The 25,717-nt window shown below is 38.5% G+C and overlaps 1 protein-coding gene across 6 annotated transcripts in view; it reads right to left on the reverse strand.

The window, feature by feature from the left end:
• The window catches only part of SHROOM4 (shroom family member 4), a 224,962-nt gene that overhangs the window by 86,745 nt on the left and 112,500 nt on the right, over positions 1–25,717 (reverse strand). For 2 of the 6 annotated variants that reach the window (XM_032619855.1, XM_032619861.1), the window contains exon 2: positions 22,869–23,020. In XM_032619855.1, coding sequence (XP_032475746.1) covers positions 22,869–23,020 — 152 coding nt within the window. Of the gene's footprint in view, positions 1–22,868; positions 23,021–23,912; positions 24,254–24,810; positions 25,345–25,717 lie in introns of those variants that run through there. The other 4 variants (XM_032619857.1, XM_032619858.1, XM_032619856.1 and 1 more) reach the window with 4 other exon arrangements.

Consider the following 25,717-nt stretch of genomic DNA (forward strand, 5'->3'; position numbering starts at 1 on the left):
ATGTTGTATATTCAGGGAATGATTAAGATTTTCAAAGAGGCTGAAAGCATGAGATGTGAAAGAAGACATATTTGAGGTAGAATCAACAGGATTTGGTAACTGATTAGATAAAAGTGAAATGGGTAGCCAAGAGAAAGGAGGGATCAAGATGTTCCTCTATGTCCTACGTTAGGTGACTAGGACTATTAAATGAAATAAGGAACAGGAAAGGAAGAGGGGTTCTTGTTTTTGGAGGGGCAATGTCAAGAAATGTTGAGGTTGAGGTAACTGTTTTTAGACAGAAATGTCCTTTGACAACTGGAAATATGAAGCTAGTATTCAGAAAATAGTCCTGGGCTAGAGATGTAAATGGGAGAGTAATCAGGATTCAGGTAGTTGAAGCCATGGTAATAAATTACGTTACATGTTGAAAGGACAGACTGGGAAGCTGGGTGTGTGTGTACATGTGAGGGACAAAAAGAAACTGATGGAGCAAAGTCCAAATATTCTTTTCTGACTGCTTGCCATTCAGTCTTCACAAAAGTAGTTTAGATTCCCCTCAATGCATTTTGAGAACTCTGGCTTGAATAAAATAAAGAGATGAAAAGGCTGTAGTTCATCCATTTCTCAGCCATTGCTGCCAACTCCCTTCTCCTGTTCTGTCTCAGCACGGCATCTCTGGGGAGGTAAGGATCTGCTGAGGTCAGTAAAGAAAATTCCATAGCTTTCTTTGGTAAATTATCACTGACTACAGAAAGTGATTTGGAAGTCCTCTAGAAGACCTAGCTAAAATCCCTTCTGCTACAAATGATGCCATTTCCTCTTGTGCTGTCCTTAACGGAAAAAGAAAACAGTTAGACATCCTGTTGTGTGTGTCACAGAATGTATTTTCTGGTATGGACAGCATGGGAAAGTAGATTTTTTAAGAAAAATAAAGTGGCTGACGGGAAGTCTTAGGGTCGACAGGGAAAAGGGGGTGGTTAGAGGAGACCATGGGACTCAATTCCTAGCATTCTAGAAATGTGGATTTTTTTTTCCTAGAGAATACTTTTCAATACTTAAAAGCAATTATTAAATATGTCTTCCTGTCTTGCAAAACAAATATATAAAGAATCCAACACAAGGCTTATTTACTTTACAAGGCAAAACTCCTCCATGAACATTAAATTGGTTGTGGAATGAGTTAAGTCGGCATTTTTTTGTTTTGTTTTGTTTTTTAAACCATCCATGGTAAGTGGCTATTTCTCAGGGTCTGAAAATTTTATCTTCTCTGGGTTAAATAATCTTGCTTCTTTTACAAAGCCTTCACTTGAATGACTTTTCAATCCATGAATCATTTTACTGCACTACCTAGATTGCTCACCAAATTCTCTGCACCCATCTTTAGCTGTTATGATAGGATCACTTTAACTCTCTGATAAAAAACTATGCTTAAATATTGTCCAAAACATTCTGTTCTGTGCAAGGGATATAAGCCTTTGGAATAAACATTTCAGAGGAAAAAAAGTGTCAGGCAGCGTTGCTAAAGTAAATGACCTGCCCTGGGATATTAATTAAGCCCAGTTATTGTATCCAAATTAAACGAGTGTCTCCTAACTCCAGCTCACAAAGCAGCAAAGTGGAGGGAAGAGAAGAAATACAAAAGAGAAAATAACCTTCTGCTTAAGGACAAGAGAGAAAAGAGATTTTTTATACATTTTTAATGAAGCTATTCTTTTATTTATAAATTCTGTCTGGTGTGGAAGGACCAAAAAAACGATAGAAGGAAATCCGGAAGCAAGGAGGTGGAAAAGGTAAACTTAGAATTTCTTCCACTGGTTAGGTCCAACAGCTAAGGCCAGTGGAGCAGCTTATCTGTGGCCAACATAGTGTGAATTACAGTTAATCACTGAGAGCGGCAGCCCCAGGTGTTTTGGATACTGACCCAGTCCCAAGGATGAGGACATGTTGCCAGAGAGCTTTTTTATTTTGTTTGCATTAAGATCTGGGGTTGAGTTGATAAAAGCAAAGTGAAGGAGTATCATACCCAATAGTGCCTTAGCTGTTTATTGTTTTTAAAAATTGCTCTAAAATTGCCTGCTGTGTCGGTTAATGTTAAGCTAAGCTGTTGTAACATCAATATCTAAGGATTTTTTAAGAGAAAAGGTATAATTTTCTTTATTCCAACGTGGTAAAACATAAACAGAAAGTTTGACTTGTTGGGAGAGATTGAGTCTGGAAAAATAAAGAGGAACTAGAGCTAATACTTTTTAAGGTGCTAAATGCCAAGCATCTTATCTACATGCTCTTATTTCATCCTCAGAAGCACCCACTGAAAAGGAAATGAGAAAGCTGATTCAAATATGTTAAGGAACATGTTCAATCTATCAGTCCACTGCTTGTATTATACTGGTGTTCCTAAGTGTTCTTCCCAAGGTGCCATTCATTAATTCATCAGCTATTTATTCCCCAAATACTATACCCCAGGCTCTGGATCCATGTCCTGAAATCAATGGTAAACAACACAAGGCCTTAATTTTAGGGAGCTTTACCTGTTCCTAACCAACTCTTCAAGTTTTGAAGAAGTTTGTCTTCTCCTCCAACCTTTTGGCCCCCCATTCCATATTCTGTCTTCAGCCATATTCTGTCCCTGCCTAATCAATGGACATTCTCTTTGTTATAACCCTGTGGTCAACTCAGGTATGAGTCACCCAACAGCAGGAAAACAAAATGATCAACCAGTTTTTTCTCTGACAGAATCAACCAAATTAGTGTAGGAAAAAGCTATTAGGTCATATCCAGTCCATCCCTCTGGGAACAGAGCAAAACCACTCCTTGTATTATGCTACATTATTTCTCAACTACATTGTCCTGCCTAATTGTAAATAATTATAAATGACTCAGTGGCAGGGTTTCCACTATTTCCTCTCAAAGGTTAGCCCACAATCCAGTAATTTTCAGTGTCAAGATGGCTTCTCTGATAGTCAGCCAAAATATCCCTTGTCTTGATTTCTCTAATTATGCTCTGATCAACCCTGATCCCAATCTCTGCAATTCCTCATTTGTTGTTGTATTTATACCCTTCAAATATGGCTATCACACCCTATTCCCTCCCCTCCCCGAGTCAATTGGCTGACTCTTAAGCTAACATCGGCAAAGGAAACTCTGCAGCCCCGTCACAACTTCTAGCCACCTCCATATTTCCTACCCTATGCAGAAAACACCATCTAAGTTCTTGCAGTTCTGGGGTCAGACCTTCCAGGTCTCTACCTATACACTGGGCAGTGGTGTGGGTGTCCAGACACCACAGATTGCATTTGAACTTCCTCCTTTGTCATCTCCATTCTTCTATTCCTCTAGGGTACAGAAGCACCTCTTTAGCTATTTTTTCCAGCCACTTGTTTTGAGGGTAGTAAAACAGATCCAGTTTCTCAAAAGAACATCTTAGAAGATTTCATTGACTCTATCTGGGTACAGAATTCATTCATTCACTCACATACTCAACTTTTATTGAAAACCAGCAGTGTCATATCCTGTATAAGTTACTAGGTATACCATGTGAATCTGACATATTCCTCTTCCTCAAGGAATTCACAGTCTAATAAAGAAGATAAATAGAACGTTCTCTCCAACTTATTATCCCCTACCTCCTTTTCTTTTCTTTTTAATTTTTATTGGAGTATAGTTGATTTACAATGTTGTGTTAGTTTATACTGTACAGCAAAGTGAATCAGCTATACGTATATATATCTCCCCTCTCTTTTGGATTTCCTTCCCATTTAGGTCACCACAGAGCACTGAGTAGAGTTTCCTGTGCTATACGGTAGGTTCTCATTAGTTATCTATTTTATACATAGAATCAATAGTGTATATATGTCAATCCCAATCTCCCAATTCATCCCACCACTCCACTTTCCCCTTTGGTATCCATACGTTTGTTCTCAACGTCTGTGTCTCTATTTCTACTTTGCAAATAAGATCATCTATACAATTTTTCTAGATTCCACATATATGCATTAATATATGATATTTGCTTTTCTTTTTCTGACTTACTTCACTCTGTATGACAGTCTCTAGGTCCATCCATGCCTCTGCAAATGACCCAATTTCATTCCTTTTTATGGCTGAGTAATATTCCATTGTATATATGTACCACTTCTTCTTTATCCATTTGTCTGTCGATGGGCATTTAGGTTGCTCCCATGACCTGGCTCTTGTAAACAGTGCTGCAGTGAACATTGGGGTGCATGTGTCTTTTTGAATTATGGTTTTCTCTGGATATATGCCCAGGAGTGGGATTGCTGGGTCATATGGTAATTCTATTTTTAGTTTTTTAAGGAACCTCCATACTGTTCTCCATAGTGGCTGTAACAATTTACGTTCCCACCAACAGTGCAAGAGGGTTCCATTTTCTCCACACCCTCTCCAGCATTTGTTGTTTGTAGATTTTCTGATGATGCCCATTCTAACTGGTGTGAGGTGATACCTCATTGTAGTTTTGATTTGCATTTCTCTAATAATTAGTGATGTTGAGCATCTCTTCATGTGTTTGTTGGCCATCTGTATGTCTTCTTTGGAGAAATGTCTATTTAGGTCTTCTGCCCATTTTTTGATTGGATTGTTTTTTGTTTTTTGGGTTTTTTTTGATATTGAGTCGCATGAGCTGTTCGTATATTTTGGAGATTAATCCTTTGTCTGTTGCTTTGTTTGCAAATATTTTCTCCCATTCTGAGGGTTGGCTTTTTGTCTTGTTTATGGTTTCCTTTGCTGTGCAAAAGCTTTTAAGTTTAATTAGGTCCCATTTGTTTATTTTTGTTTTTATTTTCATTGCTCTAGGAGCCTACCTCCTTTACTAAAGAATATTGTTTACAAATACAGTTCCTTATATCCTGTTTACCCTTCACTGAAATTGGGCCTCTGCCTCTAATATTTTAATGAAGTCTTTTCTGCCAACATCAACCAGTCATCTAATTAGCAAACCCAATAGCCTCTTTTCAATATTCATACAACTTCAATGCAAGAGCATTTAACATTATTGATCGATGGCCTGCTCCTTCTTGAAATCCTCCCCCTGCCCTTGGTTTCCACTCTCCCATATGTCTCCTACATCTCTGATTGTCCTTTCTTTCTCTTTTCACCCCTTTTCTCCTCTCACTCTTAGCTGATGGCTTCCCCTTATGTTTGATTTAAAAAGAGACGTATTGAAAAGAGAACATCCTCATCTTTCCATCACTTCATTACTAACCTACCTTGCTTTACCTCTTCTTAATATAGATCATTATGCTTATTTTTTAAAATCAAAGTTCAAGCCCCTATTTCTGCTCAGACCTCCCAAGGACTTTGCTGCTGAAATTATCCCTTATTTTCTACACCATCTATTTCTCCCTCGCTACTGGATTATCCCATTAGCAGTCAGATATTTAATATTAAATAGTTAGATGTTTAATATTAAATCTCCCTTTCTTGATCCCAAATCCCTTCCAGCTAATACTCCACTTTTCCGTACCCCTTCACAGCTAAACTCGTAGGGACTTATTATTATCTTCACTTCCCATTCTTTAATGAAATAATCCATTCAGGCTTTTATCTCCAACAGTCCATTGTCAAGGTTACCAATTGCTTCCATGTTGCCAAAATCAATAGTCAATTCTCAGAATCAATGTCTCATCAACATTTGACACAGTTGACTACTCCCTCTTTCTTTAATCAATTTCTTCACTTGGGTTGTAGACACCATTCTCTTTTGGTTTTTTCCTACCACACTGGCCATTTCTCAGCTTTTTCTTTTTTTTGGTTGCTCATCTGCCCTACCTCTAAATATTGGAGTACCCCAAGGCTCAGTCCAAGGACCTCCCCTCTTTGCTGTCTACACTTAACCCATTAGAGATTTCATCTAGTCTCAAAGCTTTATCAGAGGGTGATTCTAAAATTAAAATAGTTAACACTGACTTACTTCCTGACATCTATGTCATTTCTTAGTAAATATTAGCATGTAGCTGTCAAATGGACATCTTAAACTTAACACGTATAAAACCAAGCTATTTATTTCCTATTCCTTCTTATCACTCACCAAACTTGTTCCTCTTCCAGTCTCTCCTACTTCAGTTTTCCCACCTTGGTTTTCAGGCCAAAACCAAGGAACCTTTTATTCCTTACCTACCCACTCCATACCACAACGCTGCCCAACTCAAACCTAATCCATTAACAAGCCCTCCAAAACAAATTCCACATCCAACTACTTTTCACTATTTCCACTACTAAAATCCAAGCCAAGCCATAACCACTTCTTGCCTGAATTAATTAGCCTCCTAACAAATTTCCCTGCTTCCTCTCTGCCCCCTACAGTCTGTTCTCCATACAGCAGCCAGGGTGTTCATCTCCAAGTGCAAAACAAATCATAGTGCTGTCCTGCTTAGAACAGGTTTGCTCTGCAATTAGAATAAATCTGAACTCCTTACCAGAGCTTACAAGGCCCTATGTGACTGTTCCTGACTACCTTTTCAATTTCATCTCCTTTCATGCTCCTTTTTGCTTACTACACTCTAGTTTCAGTAGCTTTCTTTCTGATCCCTGAATACATCATGTATATTTCCATTTAAGGACTTTAATACTTGATATCCTTCTACCTGGAATGCTCTTCTTCCCAGATCTTTATATGGCTGCCTGTCTCTCATCATTTGATTCTTAGTTCAAATATCTTCAGAGAAGCCTTCCCTGAACTAGCTAAAGCCTCCTCTGTCCCCATTATATCCACACTCAGTCATTTTATATGCTCTTACACTTATTTGTTTTCCTTTATAGCACTTCTCACAAACTGATATTATATAATTTGTTTGTGATTATTGTTTACTTCCTCTATCCCCATTAGAGTATCAGCTTCATGAGAAAAAAACCTATTTTGTCCCGTGGTATATCGCCAGTTCCTATAAGAGTACCTGGCACAGAGTATGGCCCTAGTAGATATTTGTCTGATGAAGAAAGAAAGGGAGGGAGGGAGGGAAGGAGGGAGGGAGGGAGGGAGGCAAGGAGGGAAGGAAGGAAGGAAGGAAGGAAGGAAGGAAGGAAGGAGGGAGGGAAGGAAGGAAGGAAGGAAGGAAGGGAAGGGAAGGGAAGGAGGGAGGGAGGGAGGGAGGAAGGAAGGGAAGGGAAGGAGGGAGGAAGGAAGGAAGGAAGAGTTTCTCTCCCTGTGCTTAGCTCTTAAGTATACGTCCCCCAGGATTTCGTCCATCCCTCTTCCCTTCCCCTCTATACTGCCCTTTTTGGAAGATCCCTCCCACATCCCCCAAGGTTTCAATTACAATCTACCCAACTAACTCTCAATCTAATTATTGCATCTTTATTTCTTTTCTATACCCAAGACTTATAATTACAATTGACTGCTGGACATTTCTACTAAGAGGTCTTAATAGATACTTCAATCTCTGCCTGTCTAAAACTGAGCTCATTATTTTACTTCCTTCTGATATAATGTATATAAAATACTGGGTCAAATGTGCAGTGTCTAGTAGGGACTCAATAAATCCTAGTTCTTGTAACTCCATCTAGCCTATTAAGCAAGAAACTCTGGATTCATCTTTGACTCATATTTATTTTCTTGAACCCACCACCTCAATTTTCAAGTATTTGGAAGTCTGACAACCCAACACCCCTGGGATTCTCAGCTTTTAATCCTCACTCTGGTAACCCTGATTGCCCTTGCCTGGCACACATTCATTCAATTCAATTAGCTATTCAATGAGTATTGAACTTGTATCCCTACTAGGCACTATGATGACTATGTCAAAGATACAAGGATAAATAACACATGGACACCACCCAAAATTCATAGGGGGAAATGGATGAGTAAACAGGCTGTTACAATATAGAATAAGCAGTTCTAGACAGAGGAAAGCAGCGGGTGTTGTTTATGGGAGGAAAATTTAATACAGTCCAGGGATGAAAGAGCTAAGGAAAGAGTCTTACAAGTGGCAAAGCCTTGGTCAAGTCTTGAGTTAGCTAAGCAAACAAGAGGAGGGAGCAGTCATCATGCCAAGAAGGAGCAGAATGTGAAAAGACACAGAGATATGGGCGATGATGTTATAGTTGGAGAGTACCTGCAGTTGAACATGGGCATAGCATAGATTGGAAGCTTGTGTGGAGATAAATACGGTTATATTCTAAAGGGCCTTGTTCAACCAAATTAAGGAGTTTGGATTTTATCTTAAACATAATAGGGAAGCTTGAAGGGTTGTGGTGAGTAAGGGTTTCATAACCAGATTCAAGTTTAAAAAGAAGACTCTGGTTGTAGAGTGGAGAAGATTCAATTCAGGAGGTGGAGAGCATGGAAAGACTAGAGGTAGATAAACTAGTTGAGGGACTATTGCAGTGAACACATAAGTGAGGAGAAATGTGAGAAATTTTCAGTAGGTAAAAATTGTCAAGACTTGGTCGATTAGATACAGAACTGAGTAGTTGAGAAAACTGAGTTCACTGGGAACTATTTATTTATACAGAGGTACACAGGAGGAGAAGCAGATTTCGTCAGGTGTTGGAGGTGGAGGTTAATAAATTTAATACATACATGTGGAGATTTTGAGATATCTGTGGGGGCATACAAATATCCAGAAAGCAGTGGGATATATGAGAGAGTAGTATGGGATAAAATGAGATATTTAGAAGTCTTACTTGCTAAGTAAAATCATGAGAATGAATTAAACTCACCCAGATTGTACAGTGTGAGAAGAGTAGAGAGCCTTGTGTAGAATTCTGGAGAATATATACTTAAGGGGAGTGGAGGAATAGAAAAGAAAAAAAACAAAGAAAAAATAGGGGAAATATAGTATTACTGGAGCCATAGGAAGAGGAAATTTTGAGAAGGAAGCAGTGTTCAACAGTGTTAAGTACTGAGGAAAGGCTGTACTGGGTTGAATGGTGTTCCCCCCCAAATTAATGTCCACTCAGAACTTCAAAATGCAAGCATATTTGGAAATAGGGCCTTTGCAGATGTAACTAGTTAAGATGAGGTCATACAAAATTAAGATAAGCCATAAATCCAATAAATGGTGTCCTTATAAGAAGGCCATGCAGACGCAGACACAAATAAATACTATGCACAGAAGGAGGCAGAGATTAAAGTGATGTGCCTATAAGCCAAGGAACACCAAGAGTCGCTGGCGACCACCAGAAACTAGGAAGAGGCAAGGAAAGATTCTTTCCTAGAGTCTTCAGAAAGAGCATGGCCCTGTTAACACCTTGATTTCAGATTTCTAGCCCCCAGAACTGTGAAAGAATTTCTGTTGTTTTAATGTACCCAGTTTGTGGTACATTCGTTATAGCAGCTCTAGCATACTAATGCAGAGGTGAAGTAAGATAAGAATAGGAAAAAGTTCATTGCTTTAAATAATTAACAGGTCACTGGTAATATTGGCCAGAGTCACTTGAGGAACATGGTGAGGGACAGAATTAGATTCTTATGAGTTGTGTTGTGAATGGAAAGTGGAAGAGTAGGAACAGTGAGTGTAGACAAGGTAATTTAGCTATGAAAGAAAAAAAGGGTAATATCTAAAGATAAACATAGGTCTGACAAAGGTTATTTTCAAGATGGGAAAGATCTGAGCCGGTTTGCAGACATAGAAGGTGGACTCAGGGCAAAGAGAAGGATAACAGGCTGATAATATGTGAAAAAAGGAGAGTGGGAATCAAAAGTGCAAAATTTCTCCAGGAAGTAGAGGGGAATGAGGACCAGGCCACAAGTGAAAGAATTGGGTATGTCCAAGTGAGGAGATAAATGTTTCAAATGCATATCCCTTGTTTCAGGGAGATGAGGATAGAAAAAAAGTCCTTTAGATCCATCTATACAGGGTCTTCAATGCTGGAATGAAGTGGCTGGACTTAATTCTGGAGACAATTGCATCTTTTTTTGAGAAAGGGAATGACATGACCCAGGCTAAGCACAATTGAGATCTCATAATTCATGAGGTTTACCCAGAGCACAATTACTGCTGATTGAAATGAATACATAGATGTGCTTTAGGGAGATTCATTTGGCAGAATTGCAGAGAATGGGTTAGAGGGCATCCAGACAAGAGGTAATGAGTCCCTGGCAGTAGCAGGAAGAAGGCAAAAGGAGATAGATGAGTTGGATATTAGAAACACTGCAGAAGAAGCTCAGAAAGGGCTTGGGGACTGTTGGGGATGAAAAAGGGAATGGAAGAGGATTCTACAGTTGTGAGCTTGACTTACAGGGGTGGGAAATATGCCATGGTCAGAAATAGAGATATTAGGTGGGGAAGTTGGGTGAGGGGTAATACACACTTTGGAATGGAAGTCTGCAGGTCAGAAAGAAGGTAAAGTTGGGCAGAGGTATCTGGCAGTCTCCTGCATCTAGGAGAGAGGTGAAACACTTGGATGTGGATCAATTCATAAAAGAGTTGGCAGAGGGAAAAGATAAGGTAAAGGTTAGGACAGTGAAGGTACTTTGGGTGTAAGAAGATGATGTCTCCCTCAAGTGCAGGAAGGCTTCTTAGAGGTGGTAGCAAATGTGAGACATCCCAGAAATGGTGAAACGAATGCTTAACTGGTAAGCAGAGGCTGCTTGTTTAGTCCTACCTCTGTCACTTCTAAGCTATGTGAACTTAGAGTCTTTTCCTGTCCTGGGCATTTTTTTCACGTATAAAATGGGGTTGCTAAATACCGTGATTAGAGAGACCTCTTTTAGCTCTGACAGTACATTTTCCTTTGATTGCAGCTTGACTTTAGTGTATGGCCAGTCTTTGGTTCAGCAGAGAAAGGTGAAAAACTTTCTAGCTCAAGGAACAACATAGAAAAGGCAGAGAGGCACATGCAAGGAATGAGAAGTAAACTAATTTGGAACTAGTTGTTTTTCACAACTTCTGTTATCCAACCTAATGATTATTCTGGTTGACAATTATTATTATGATTGATAATAACACCTCATCTATGTTGTTAAAAGTGCTAGCCATTAAAAGGAAATCTGTGTGACATAGTTTTAACCAGTATTGTACTCCCTGCTAAAGTCAGTACTGAAGGATAAGGACTGCCATCTTTTTATTTATCAGGAAAAGGAAAAGAACAATCATTAAATCCTACTTTGCTTCAGGTACTTTCATATATTTGACTAAAATGCAGTTTCCATGAGGGCAAGATTTTCTCTTTAAATCTACTGTATTAACTGCTGTATCACCAATACTTGGAATAGTGCCTAGAATATAGTTGGCACTCGATAAATATTCTTTGAATGACTTGGGAAAATGTATATATATAAAATCTCATTTAATTCTTACAACAAACTTGCAAAAGAGGCATTAGCATTCTGATTATACAGGAGGGAAAAGAATGGCTAAAAGAAGTTATATAAACTTGTTCAAAGTCATGCTAAGGTCAAACACAATAGACTATAAGCTACATATGGGCAGGGAATGTGTCTGTTTTATTCTTTATGGTATCCCCAGGAGTTAGCTCATTATCTAGATTATAGAAGCACTCAATACATATCTTTCTTAATGCATATGTATAACTGATTCACTTTGCTATACACCTGAAACTAACACAACATTGTAAAGTAACTATACTCTAATAAAAATTTTAAAATATATATCTTTTTATTGAAGTATAGTTCACTTACAATGTTGTGTTAGTTTCTGGTGTACAGCAAAGTGAACCAGATATATATATATATATATATATATATATATATATATATATATATATGTGTGTGTGTGTGTGTGTGTGTGTGTGTATCTATACATATATATAAACATACATATATACATACATACATATTCTTTTTTAGATTCTTTTCCATTATAGGGTATTACAAAATATTGAATATAGGTCCTGTGCTATATAGTAGGTCCTTGTTTTTTTTATATATATAGTAGTGTGTATATCTTTTGAATAGGAGGAAGCAAGCAAGCAAACACATACTTGTATGAACACAAATACAATTCATTTTGCCTTATACCAACCACATCATCACCCAAACTCAAAAGAATAATTGAATCTCAAGAATTCATCAGTTGGCCTCACATGTTTGTTGGTTTAAACATTCTGTGATTTTTTTTTTAATGCACTCTCACTTGTAGACAGTGGTGGTTCTCTTTCAGTCCTTTTAAACTTTAGATAGTCTCAAGGTCTTCTTTTTGGAGGATGTTTATACCTTCCTTTTGGAGGATGCTTCTTTTTGGAGGATGCTTTAAACTTTTTCTGTAAAGAGCCAGGTAGTAAGTATTTTAGGCTTTGAGGGCCATATGTCCTCTGACAGAAATACTCAGCTCTGCCATTGTGGTATAAAAGCAACATGTAGATGAATGAAAATGCCTGTATTCCAATAAAACATTATTTACAAAAACAGGTAGCAGGCCAGATTTTGCCACAGACCATAGTTTACCTATCCCTGTTTTATAATAGTACGTCGATTCTTCCATCTCTTGCCTTTCCAGGACTTCTCTAAACTGTGTCAACTGTGAAGCTCCCCCTATCCTTGGTATATTAATACATGACAGGACAAATACAGTTTTAATGAGTTTTAACAGTTAAACCCCTTCCACTTAATAACTGTAGATGGCAGAGGCATAATCACAACAGAGAAAGATCAGCTAGAGAGGGTGGCAGGTAGCCTGGACAAAGTCCCCAAATATGCTTCCTTCTCCTAATCATGTTGGTAGAAGATCTGGACATCAGGTTTGCAGGAAAAAAAAACAGATTTTTTGGCTTTTTTTCATCAGTGAACCTAGAGTTGATCAGATAAAAACAGGCTCACAAATAACCATATCCATAAGAGACTGAATGCAATCTCATACGCCAATTTAGGTGACCATGAAAACTATCAAGTGGACCAATTACTCATATTCTCTACTTTCCTACTTCCCTACATCAGGATGTGTAAAAAAAAGTCTTGAGTCTTCTTCAAGGAAAAAAAGGGAGAAGACTCAAATCAATAGAAATAGAAATGAAAAAAGAGAAGTAACAACTGACACTGCAGAAATACAAAGGATCATGAGAGATTACTACAAGCAACTACGCCAATAAAATGGACAACCTGGAAGAAATGGACAAATTCTTAGAAATGCACAACCTTCCGAGACTAAACCAGGAAGAAATAGAAAATATGCACAGACCAATCACAAGCACTGAAATTGAAACTGTGATTAAAAATCTTCCAACACACAAAAGCCCAGGACCAGATGGCTTCACAGGCAAATTCTATCAAACATTTAGAGAAGAGCTAACACCTATCCTTCTCAAACTCTTCCAAAATATAGCAGAGGGAGGAACACTCCCAAACTCATTCTACGAGGGCACCATCACCCTGATACCAAAACCAGACAAAGATGTCACAAAGAAAGAAAACTACAGGCCAATATCACTGATGAACATAGATGCAAAAATCCTTAACAAATTACTAGCAAAGAGAACCCAACAGCACATTAAAGGGATCATACACCATGATCAAGTGGGGTTTATTCCAGGAATGCAAGGATTCTTCAATATACATAAATCAATCAATGTGATATACCATATTAGCAAATTGAAGGAGAAAAACCATATGATCATCTCAATAGATGCAGAGAAAGCTTTTGACAAAATTCAGCACCCATTTATGATAAAACCCTGCAGAGAGCAGGCATAGAGGGAAGTTTCCTCAACATAATAAAGGCCATATATGGCAATACCACAGCCAACATGGTCCTCAATGGTGAAAAACTGAAATCATTTCCAGTAAGATCAGGAGTAAGACTAGGCTGCCCACTCTCACCACTATTATTCAACATAGTTTTGGAAGTTTTAGCCACAGCAATCAGAGAAGAAGGAGAAATAAAAGGAACACAAATTGGAAAAGAAGAAATAAATCATTCACTGTTTGCAGATGATATGATACTATACCTAGAGAATCCTAAAGATGCTACCAGAAAACTACTAGAGCTAATCAATAAATCTGGTGAAGTAGCAGGATACAAAAATAATGCACAGAAATCTCTGCCATTCCTGTACACTAAGGATGAAAAATCTGAAAGTGAATTTAAGAAAACACTCCCATTTATCATTGCAACCAAAAGAATAAAACATCTAGGAATAAACCTACCTAAGGAGACAAAAGACCTGTATGCAGAAAATTATAAGACACTGATGAAAGAAATTAAAGATGATACAAATAGATGGAGATACATACCAGGTTCTTGGATTGGAAGAAATAACATTGTGAAAATGACTCTACCACCCAAAGCAATATACAGATTCAATGCAATCACTATCAAACTACCACTGGCAAATTTCATACCTTGTATGGAAACACAAAGGACCCCAAATGGAAGAGGATAGGAAGCCCAGAGATAGACCCACGCACATATGGTCACCTTTACTTTGATAAAGGAGGCAAGAATATACAGTGGAGAAAAGACAGCCTCTTCAGTAAGTGGTGCTGGGAAAACTGGATAGCTACACGTAAAAGAATGAAATTAGAACACTCCCTAACACCATACACAAAAACAAACTCAAAATGGATTAAATATATAAATGCAAGGCCAGACACTGTCAAACTCTTAGAGGAAAACATAGGCAGAGTCCTCTATGACATAAATCACAGCAAGATCCTTTTTGACCCACCTCCTAGAGAAATGGAAATAAAAACAAAAATAAACAAATGGGACCTAATGAAACTTAAAAGTTTTTGCACAGCAATGTAAACCATAAACAAGACAAAAAGATAACCCTCAGAATGGGAGAAAATATTTGCAAATGAAGCAACTGACAAAGGATTAATCTCCAAAATTTACAAGCAGCTCATGCAGCTCCATCTCAAAAAAACCCAATCCAAAAATGGGCAGAAGACCTAAATAGACATTTCTCCAAAGAAGATATATAGATTGACAACAAACACATGAAAGAATGCTCAACATCATTAATCATTAGAGAATTGCAAATCAAAACTATAATGAGATATCTCACACCGGTCCGAATGGCCATCATCTAAAAATCTAGAAACAATAAATGCTGGAGAGGGTGTGGAGAATAGGGAACCCTCTTGCACTGTTGGTGGGAATGTAAATTGATACAGCCACTATGGAGAACAGTACGGAGGTTCCTTAAAAAACTAAAAATAGAACTACCATACGACCCAGCAATCCCACTACTGGTCATATACCCTGAGAAAACCATAATTCTAAAAGAGTCATGTACCAAAATGTTCATTGCAGCTCGATTTATAATAGCCAGGACATGGAAGCAACCTAAGTGTCCATCGACAGATGGATGGATAAAGAAGATGTGGCACGTATATACAACGGAATATTACTCAGCCATAAAAGGAAACGAAATAGAGTTATTTGTAGTGAGGTGGATGGACCTAGAATCTGTCATACAGAGTGAAGTAAGTCAGAAAGAGAAAAACAAATACTGTATCCTAACACATATATATGGAATCTTAAAAAAAAAAAGGTTATGAAGAACCTAGGGGCAAGACGGGAATAAAGACGCCGAACTACTAGAGAATGGACTTGAGGATATGGGGAGGGGGAAGGGTAAGCTGTGACAAAGTAAGAGAGTGGCATGGATATATATACACTACCAAACTTAAAATAGATAGCTAGTGGGAGGCAGCCGCATAGCACAGGGATATCACCTCGGTGCTTTGTGACCACCTAGAGGGGTGGGATAGGGAGGGTGGGAGGGAGGGAGATGCGGGAGATGCAAGAGGGAAGAGATATGGGGACATATGTATATGTATAACTGATTCACTTTGTTATAAAGCAGAAACTAACACACCATTGTAAAGCAATTATACTCCAATAAAGATGTTAAAAAAAATTCTGAGTCCTTCTTATGTGCCATAAGGTGTACTAGGTGCTGAGGACACAACAATGAATATGAAGCAGCCGCTCCCCTCATGGTTCTTGTAGTCCAGTGGTCAGCACATTTTTTTCTGTAATGGGCAAAATAATATTTTTTTGGCTTTTCAGTTGTGACAGTTTCTGTCACAACTACTGAGTTGTGCCATCATAGTGTGAAAGCAGCTATAGACAATATGTAAATGAATAGGCATGGCTCTGTTCCAATAAAACTTTATTTATGGACATTGAAATTTGAGTTTCATATAATTTTCACATGTCATAAAATCCTATTCTTTCTTTTCCCCAACCATTTAAAAATACATTTTAAAAAACACTCTTAGTAGCAGGCCATCCCCAAAAAGGTGGTGGGTTGGATTTAGCCCATAGGCTGTAGTTGGCCAACTCCTGGTCTGGTGTAATGGGGAAGATAAACATAGAAACAGATTATTTCAACACAATGTGATAAAACCTACTAGAGTTCTATGGGAGACAGAGAAAGTTCACCTAACTCAACCCAAGGCATCAAAGAAAGTACCCTAGAAACATCCCCAGAGCTGAATCTTAAAGGTCAATATGAAGGCATTAACTAAGGAAAGGAAGAGGAAAGTATGCTCCAATAGAAAACAGAGAATGATCAGAGTCAGAGGTGACAAATAGCATGAAATTCTTGGGGAATGGTATTGCTCTAGCACAAAAGACAAGTGTCAGATGAAGTTGCAGGTATGGGTAGGGATGAAGACATACAATGTCTTATTTACCATGCCTCTGGGCAATGAAGGCCACTTACAAGTTTCCAGGAGGGGATTAATATAATTGAATCTGTATTTTAGATTTACTTCTGTGGCAACACCTTGGCAGACAGATCTGAGACAGTCAAGAGGCTACTGAAATAGTACAGGGGAGAGATGAGAAGGGCAATAGTGGTGAAAATGGAGTGAGGAGTGTAAATTCTGGAAGTGTCTAAGAGGTTAAATCAACATGGCTTAGTGAGGGAGAACAAGGAGTCAAAAATGACTCAGGTTTCTCACTTGGATGGCTAGATGGATGAAAGTACCACCAACTGCTATTGGAAAGGGAGAGAGTTTTATAAACCAGATAATGAGTTCAGATTTACACACATTGCCTTTCAGTTCCTGCTGGGTTTTCCTGTAGAGATGTTTACCAGGCTGCTATGCATATGAGCTTTGGGGAGAGATCAGAACTAGAGATATAGTCGTGAGCACAGAATAGTGGAAAATGATATTTGAGGGCTAGATATTGAAGAGCAGCTGTAAAGGGAATGGGGTATGTGAAAGCTAGAAGGAGTAAGGTTGTTATCAGAGAGTTGAATTTAATCTTTCTCAGCTGATTCCTGAGAATTAAGCCCGAAGCCCTCAAGACAGTGGTTCTCAAACTGTAAGCTTCACACCTGGAAAGCTTGTTAAAACATATTGCTGAGTACCACGCTCAGAGTTTTGATTCAGTAGGTCTATGGTAATGCCCAATAATTTGCATTTCTATCAAGTTTCTAAGTGATGCTCTCCAGTAAGAAACACAGCCCTGAAGAATCCATTGTATGTAATGAATTAACTTCTCTCTTCTGCATCTAGCACACTCCTAGTTATGTGCCATCCTTGGGAAAACTGAGATAATGGTCACTCAACTTATTTTCTTTCTTCTGTGATTCAGATAAGGAACTCCAATGGAGAAAGACTGGAAGGTGTCAGGGTTCCATGATTGAGTCACCAGACTGTAGCCTAGATTAGACATTCAATAAATATTTGTTGACTGAAAGGTTGGCACAGTCCATGGTACAGTCAGGGGAGTGAGCTGCTGATATAGAAGGGTTTATCTTTGAAGTTGAGATCAAGGACCCATAAGACTAAAGTTTGTGATTCTTTACAAGAACAATGAAATCTTTCAGTATGACAGCAGAAACTGGGGTAGAGAAGATGATGGTGAAGCAGGTGCCAAAGTATAAAACAGAAGTGGGAGAATGACCTGCAGGCTGATAGATGACATTGGTAAGGAAATGAAAATGACAAAGCCTGCTTGTTTGAATTTCAAAAGGGATTTTTGTGTGAGTTTAGAAGAATAATGGTTTAGAAGTTGTTTGTGGAAAGCATGCCTAAACCAGGGCATGTGTATATACTATCCATCAAATTGTGTCTTAATTTTATCATTACAACAGTGCCCTGAGACTTTACCCATGTGATAAAAAATAGCGTCTACACATTTTCTCCTTCTGGACAGTTTTGTAATTTCCAGCATAAACTTCTTGCTTTCATACATATTTCCTACTAAGGTCATTTCTAAGAATTGTATGTGTTTGGTTGCTATTGTGAATGGCATATATTTCTCCTTATAGCTCCTCATTGGTTAATGTGGTCTACTTTTAAATTAAATTTGTGCTTCTTTGACTTATCCTTTGAACTGGTTGTAACACCTTACAATATCCTTATTACTGTTAAATAAAAATCTTTAACACGTTCATTTTTCTATCGCTATGAGTTAAGATTTTATCTTTTTAAAAATTATCTTTTAACATTTGCAATGAATTGTTATTGTCCAACATTACTGAAGTAGATTTGATAGAATTTCATTCATAGGTTTTCCATCTAAGTTCAAAAATTGGATAGAGGGCTTCCCTGGTGGCGCAGTGGTTGGGAGTTTGCCTGCCGATGCAGGGGACACGGGTTTGTGCCCCGGTCTGGGAGGATCCCGCATGCTGCGGAGCAGCTGGGCCCGTGAGCCATAGCCACTGGGCCTGCGCGTCCGGAGCCTGTGCTCCGCAGTGGGAGTGGCCACGGCAGTGAGAGGCCCGCATACCGCAAAAAAAAAAAAAAAAAAAAAAAAAAAAACTGGATAGAATGTTCTTTTTGGAGCAGTTTGTCAGATGTTGGTATCAGAGTGATGCTACCTTCAAAACCAATGTGAATAACTCTTCAAGATGTTCAACTGTATAACACTGCTATAGAATTGAATTTGTCTATTCCTAGAAAGTTTGAAGGAACTCGCTGGTAAATACATCTGACCTTAAAGTATTTGTAGAAGTTTCTCTTTGATGATTGTTTTCAATGTTTCTACAATTACAGGTCCATTTAGTTTGCAACTTCTCAATAATGCTTGCCATTTAATATTTATTAGATATTTTAAATTTCTCTGAGATTTTCAAATTTATTAAGGTACAATTTAGTAGTATCCTATAATTTAAGAAACCTTTGTATTTGCTCTTGTATTCCATTTATCACTTAAATTTTATTTATAATTCATCATTGTTTTCTTGATTAAATTTGCTAGAGGCTTATCTACTTAATTCATCCCCCCATTAAAAAAACCCTACCCGTCGGCTTCATATTATATTGGATTCTTAGTCACATAATTTCATTCTTCATATTTAATAATGAAATATTTAAGGCTATAAATTTACTCCTGAATATTGCTCTCAAAGATTTGATAAGTCGTGATCTCGTTTTTGTTATTTTTTATTAGTCTGCCAGTGTTTCTTTGAGCTAATACTTGCATATAAATTGTGTTCTGAAATATTCATGCAGTTGAAGACTTTTGTTTAAATTTGTTTTCAAGTTTATAAAAGTTTTACATTATCATCAGAGAACAGAGAAAGTGTGTCTACTTGCAAGAGTTTGCAAAGGTTTTCTTTGTGGCATATCAATGATCATTTTTTTAAATGTTACCAGAATATTTGAAAATATAGTGTATTCACTGTCTATAGAATACAGTTTTTGACATTTATTAATTAGACCCTAGGAATTATGGTTTTCAAACTTTTAAAGTATATATTTTAGGTCTACTTTATCTGATATAGTTAAATTATGTTAAAGTTTCCCATGTAGACATTTATATAATTTTTCTTCTTTTATTGCAGGTTTTTTCTTTACATATTTAGATCCTTTTTTTTTCTCAAAGAATGGTTTCATGAATACAAATCCTTAATATAGTCTGTATCTTCTATCTCTTGGGACCAATGTGATTGTATGGTTATTGGTCCTGTTTTGTTTTCTTTTTTTCAAATAGATAAGTGACATGATTAGATGCTTATTTGGAGAATGGATTGATTGGAAGGAGGTGAGACTACAAGATTAGAAGCCAGTAAGAAGACTATTACAATGGTCCAGGTAAGAAATGATGAACAATTGGATTAAGACAAGGGCTACAGAGAGGTTTTTAGCAAGTAGAATAATCAAGACTTGGAATAACTTGGATTGAAGTGGCTTGAGGCAAGTGAGAAGAGTTGAGGGCAACACCTAGATTTATGCCTTAGTTAACCATTATCTAAAGAGCAATATAGGAGGAAGAGCTGGGCTGGCTTTTCAGAGTAAGCCATTTTCTGAAGTTCCTTCTTTATATTCATCCACAAACACTCAAGCTCAGACCTAAAGCTCAGTGTTGAATCTTCGTCAGTTGATTGCTTTACTCAAACCAAAGACTTTCTACCTTAGTATAAAACACTAGGCTAAATATTAAATTTCATGGAGATCACATTTCTTTTATGTGCTGAGAGCTCTTTCATAAATTAGAAGAATAACTTGGACCAGGAAAGAAGGAATAATGTCCTACACCATCCCCAGGGTAGTCCATAGGTGAAGGTTAAGTTTTCCACAAGAGGGCAGCATCACCTAATAAATTATGTCATTGAACGCCTCCTCCAATTGGGGTTGAGACGGGGAAGCTGAAAGGGTAGACAACGTAGGTTCTGGGAGCCATAGGACCTGCCACACCATGAAAACCAAAGGGCCCGATTATCTCCAAGGCCATAATTATAGCCACTCTTAAGTGACTGGTAGTGGCAGATGTCACCACAGTAGGGAGAAAGAAGACATGGAGCTCACCAAGGGAGGATGAGTGAGTGACACACCTGAACACTCTCATTCTTAGGACTGGTTCAGAAGCCAATACGGATCATGTCTACGTTCCTTCTAAGTGCTGGTACCTCTGTATAACCAATATTTCTCAAGGGGCTTTATTTCCTGTCAGATCTTTTTCACCCCTAATGGTTTCCCAGCAAATCTTGTCTCTGAAGGTTAGGTTGCAAAGCACAATACAGTTTGATGATCTCCTTATTTCATAATGGTGTTTGGTTACCAATTATGCTTCTTTTATACCCTAGGGAAAGGAATGGGACTGAAATTCACTGAGAACCTATTATGTTAAAGGCATTTTACATAAATTGCCTCACTTAATCGTAATCCTACTATATAGGAACTATTATTTCCCATGTGACAGAACCAGGAAGTAGCATACATGTGTCTATCTGATTCTAAAACAAAAACTTCTAAATTCACCAAGCTGCCCCTTTAAGAAGCCTTATTTAAAACCTAAATTATGACCTATCCAATACTGAGTCAGTGACAATGTGTCTATTGTATAAGACATTATTTAACATGTCACCTCTTACCTAGGTACATGGGCAGGCATGGCTTAGTCTTATGTAGCAGCAGGTAATATAATAAATCAATGGGATCCTATATAACTGTGTTTCTGGCTTGGTTGACTAAGGGCATGGTGGTCCCAGTCACTGAGATAAGGAGCTTGTGCATGTTGTATGTGAAAATGCTTCTGATACATCTAAGTATAAATGTCTAATAGAAGTTGGTTATAGGGGTCTGGGGCGTTAGAGATCTAGTCATCCACACACAGATGATCATTGAAACTCGGGGACCGGGTGAGATTTTCCATGGTATATTGATGAAATTAGAAAGGGTAGAACTAGGGGAAACACCAACATTTAAGGGATGGGCAGAGGAAGAGAAGGTGGTAGAGGAACCTCATTTTAAAAAGTGAACAGAGAGAAAAAGAACAAGGAAATGGGGTATCTTGAAAGCAAGAAAGGAGAGTTTCACAAAGAAGGGTATAATCCAGAGCAACAATGTCAAACGCCATATGTAAGTCATATATGATAAAGACTAGAAATAACCCATTGACTCTGACAACTAGGAGGTTATACATATATTTTGACAGAGTAGTTTCAGTGGACTTCTGGGAGTCAAATTCAGACTGCAGTGGGTGGAAAGCTAAACGGTAGGTGAAGTAGAAACAGTGAGTATAGACTCGCCTTTTGAGAGACTGAATATGAACAAAAAGAAGAAGATGGGGCAGAAGCCAGAGGGGGAAGTATGATTACAGGAAGACACAAAATTTTTTCTAATAAAAATAATTAAGATGGAAAAACTTAGGCATGTGTATAGGATAAAGGAAACTAACAGAAAGGGAGAAGTATGAGCTCCAGGAGTAGAAAACAAAGATACAGCAGCAAAATGAAAGGAAGACCTATGGTAAGCTCACCTATAGGTGGATGCTTTGGCAGCAGTAGAATGACTGTCCTTATCTTCCAAATATGTCCTTGTCTTCCTCCTGCTTGTGCCACTCTACTTACTTAGAAAGCTTTTCCCCTCCTGATGGTTTCTTTGTCAAATTCTACCTGTCTTTTAGCTTAGATTCCACCTCCTCTATGAAGTCTTACCCTAACCATCTCTTCTGACGTGCTTTCTCTTTCTCTTGAACTCTAATAGCAATTTCTGTCTGAACAATTCATTTGACAATCACCCTTCACCCTGTGGAATCTCCTTTACGGCTTTCTTTAAAAAAATGTATTGCTAATTAATTTGTCTTATGTGTGTCTTTTCTCCCCTGTTAGACTGTACACTCCTCAAGGGCAGGCTTCCTGTCTTAGAGTTTGCCACAGCCTCCAGAGTGCCTACCATGGCTGGGAGTAGGATCTCTTTAAATCTATGTGGTTCAGCAGTGGCAGCCTTTTATGAAGGAGGATACAGAAAAACACTGGGTTAGGTAGGCCCTTGGTGTGTATTGAGTCATTCAGTTCTCTCAAAAGCAAATGAGGAGAGTGAGTCTTTCAGAGGTAAAATAAATTTATGCAAGATACATGGGTAGTATGAGATAGTGCCAGGATTTGAACCAAAGGCCCTTTCTCTTATGCCATTCTGCTTCAGTTGTCTGCAAAATTCTGTTCACATGAAACACCTCTTTCCTTGATATTGATAGAGACATGCCTCTATTGAGGCTTTTCTACCAACCAAGTGGTTTCAGCGGCCCATGCACCTAATAGCAAATCTCCCTGTGCCTTACCTCCTGACAATCAGCTTGAGGATCCGGAAGGAGCCTTTGATGAGGATGAGGGCCTCTTGGCGGGAGCCATACAATGGTGTGCCATTGATATTCACCAGCTCATCACCAGTCCTCATCTTCTGCGACAAGGCTGCCTTGCCTCCATCTTCAATCTGTGTTGCAGAGGACAAAAAAGAAAGCAGGTGGTGAGGCGATTCCTTCCCCCAAATTCTACTTCCTGGCTCCTCCCAACTTCTGAGCCACAAATAGTCCTGGGGGATGGCACCAAGACGCTCCAGGGAGCAGCTAAGAAGCTGATTATAGGCCATTATTTACTGAAGGCAAAGCTTGGGCAAGCCCTTGAGGAAGAAAACAACACAGATATAATGCAATCTTTGCCTGGAGGAACCAACAGTCCATTTGGGGAGACAAGTACTTCTAAATAAGAAAACGATGTTCGAAGGAACTCCACAGTGTGGGCATGGAATAGCAAATTGTGCACACAAATTAGAGCCAGAAGAACTAGGATTCAGCAAAATGACCTTTGGCAAGTCCTTCTCTCTTTGGGCAGGTTCTGAAGTCTGACAAGCTTGAGTGTGAATCTTGGCTCTAGTACTTCCTAGCTCTGTGACTCCAAGCAAGTTACCTAATATCTCCATGTCTCAATGGCCCCATATGTGAAATACAGATAATAAGCATCCCTACCTCACAGGGTTGTTAGTATGTGAAGGATCTGGGAGCAAGGGGTTGACTCTGAAGACCTTGAAGGTGGCTTCCAGCTCAACCTTCTGTGAGTGGAATTGCAAATCCAAAAGATACAAAGTAACTGATCATTTATCTATATCTCTTCAACAAGTATGTTGTTGACAGTGGGCACTGACCAAATGCTGGGAACATGGGTGTTCACTGTTCCACCATAGCCTACAGTATTTCCATTGGTCAAGGGCAATCTTGGCAGGAATGTAGTCAGGCTGGGGCGTGGGCATTGAAAGCAAAGGAAGAAATAATAGCCACTAGGGTAGGCAAAAGCAAAGCAAAGCATAATGTTCCCCCAAGGATCCTTACTTACGGCTACTTTTGTATGTGACATTTCTTCTACTACAAAGGTGAGTTCCACCTATTGGAACATCAATTCCATCCACGGTGGTAGGAGTCATCTCATCCATCCATTAATCCATCCTCAAGATTTTGGTTAATTTCTAGTATGCAGGGGACAACGTGCTTAGTGCTAGAGATACAGAAATGAACAAAGTACACATAGCTCCCAGATTCAGGGGTGGGTTACCATCTAAAGTTCATATGTCCATGGAGATGGACAGGTGAAAAAAGGTCCAACCCACTAATGGAATCAGGAAGAGGTGTTTGTTTGTTTCTCTCAGAAGCAAAAGATTTGAGGATGATTAAACCATACAATTCTTAGGGAAAGGCAGGTTCTAAATGGCGCAACTAAGGGCTGGTCTTTGCTGCAGGTGTTTTTACATTTACTTCTACTCTTGTTCCAATCTTTCTTTCAGTCCTTTATAGCATCCCTCCAATCTATCCCCACACCATGTAAGTTAGAATATTGCTGAGCTTTAGGTTGGCCAGCTCATGTGCAATTTGGCAGATGAGACCTCCTGAGTTCAGAAAAATATGTTAATTCAGGATTTTAAAAATCCCATCAAATAAATTGAAATTCTGAGTTAAATCACAGACTGTTATTAAATTTATTGCTGCTAACCCAACAATTTTTTTTAATTAACCTTTGTCTGACAAATCTTAGGTTAGCCAAGTGACATTGAATATATATATACCTTTGTTCCAATACCTGGGCCACCACTCAAGACAAAACAAGCCAATATTGGTAAATGGGGAACAACTCTCAGCAAATTAAGTAGGATCACACCCCTATTTCCATTGTCATTATCATTATTACTTCACAGTCACTGCTACCAAAAGAAAAAGAAGAAGCAAAGTGCTGTACTTGAATTTCAGAAGTTCTGTTTGAATGATTCATTCCTTTGGCATCCATGGAAGGCCCTCAGCATCAGGCAGGACTTTCAACAGGCATCATCAGCCATTTGAAAGGGCTTCCATAGGCTAACAAAGAACCACAAACAAGAGTCTAACTAATGAATGTTAATAGATATTTCCTGTTGATGTACATTAGTCTTAATTCACTCTACCCATTTTTAAATTCATATAACTCAATTATCCATATTACTGTTAACCGTGGCAAGTCTTTCCTTCAATATGTATTGATATTAAGTACCACCTCAGGTTAATTAAGCACTTTGTTACATCAATAAGATTTGTTTATTCTAGACCAGAAAATGAAAGAGGGGTACCTTTTAAACTAAAATGCTTAATTATGGCTGCAGCAAAAGATCAGGCATTTTGCATTCCCTACTGCCACTTTGTTTGCCACTATCTGAATCCTTGCAGGGACTCTTTCTTGGACTATAGCCTCAAGCCAATTGTCCATGCCCCTTTTTCTGTTCCATGCCCATTTTTCTGTTCCATGTCCTTTCTCAGTCACCAGCAGCATCACCTTCAGAACATGAATAATAATAACTCCATTTTAGCACAAGTTTGAGGGTTCGCAGACAACAAACCAGCAAATTATGGCACCAAATCCCAAAGTACAGACAGGTCCAGATCAGGAAATGAAACTCCATTTGGCTGAAGAGCTCTTGGACTATACCCCAAACTAGCCCTTTCCCAAACCCAGGGCATTTACTGAGCTATACAACAGATTCCTTCTTATTCCTCCTAACTTTTGGACTCTTTTAAAAAGTATTGCTCACAGGTCTTCCTCCTCCCCCCCCTCCACCTCTAGATTCCTGGGATCCAGCATGTCTTCCATTTATTGTTTGGCATCCTGACAGCCA

This window comes from Phocoena sinus, chromosome X, assembly GCF_008692025.1.
Source record: "Phocoena sinus isolate mPhoSin1 chromosome X, mPhoSin1.pri, whole genome shotgun sequence".
In the NCBI taxonomy this organism is placed as follows: Eukaryota; Metazoa; Chordata; class Mammalia; order Artiodactyla; family Phocoenidae; genus Phocoena; species Phocoena sinus.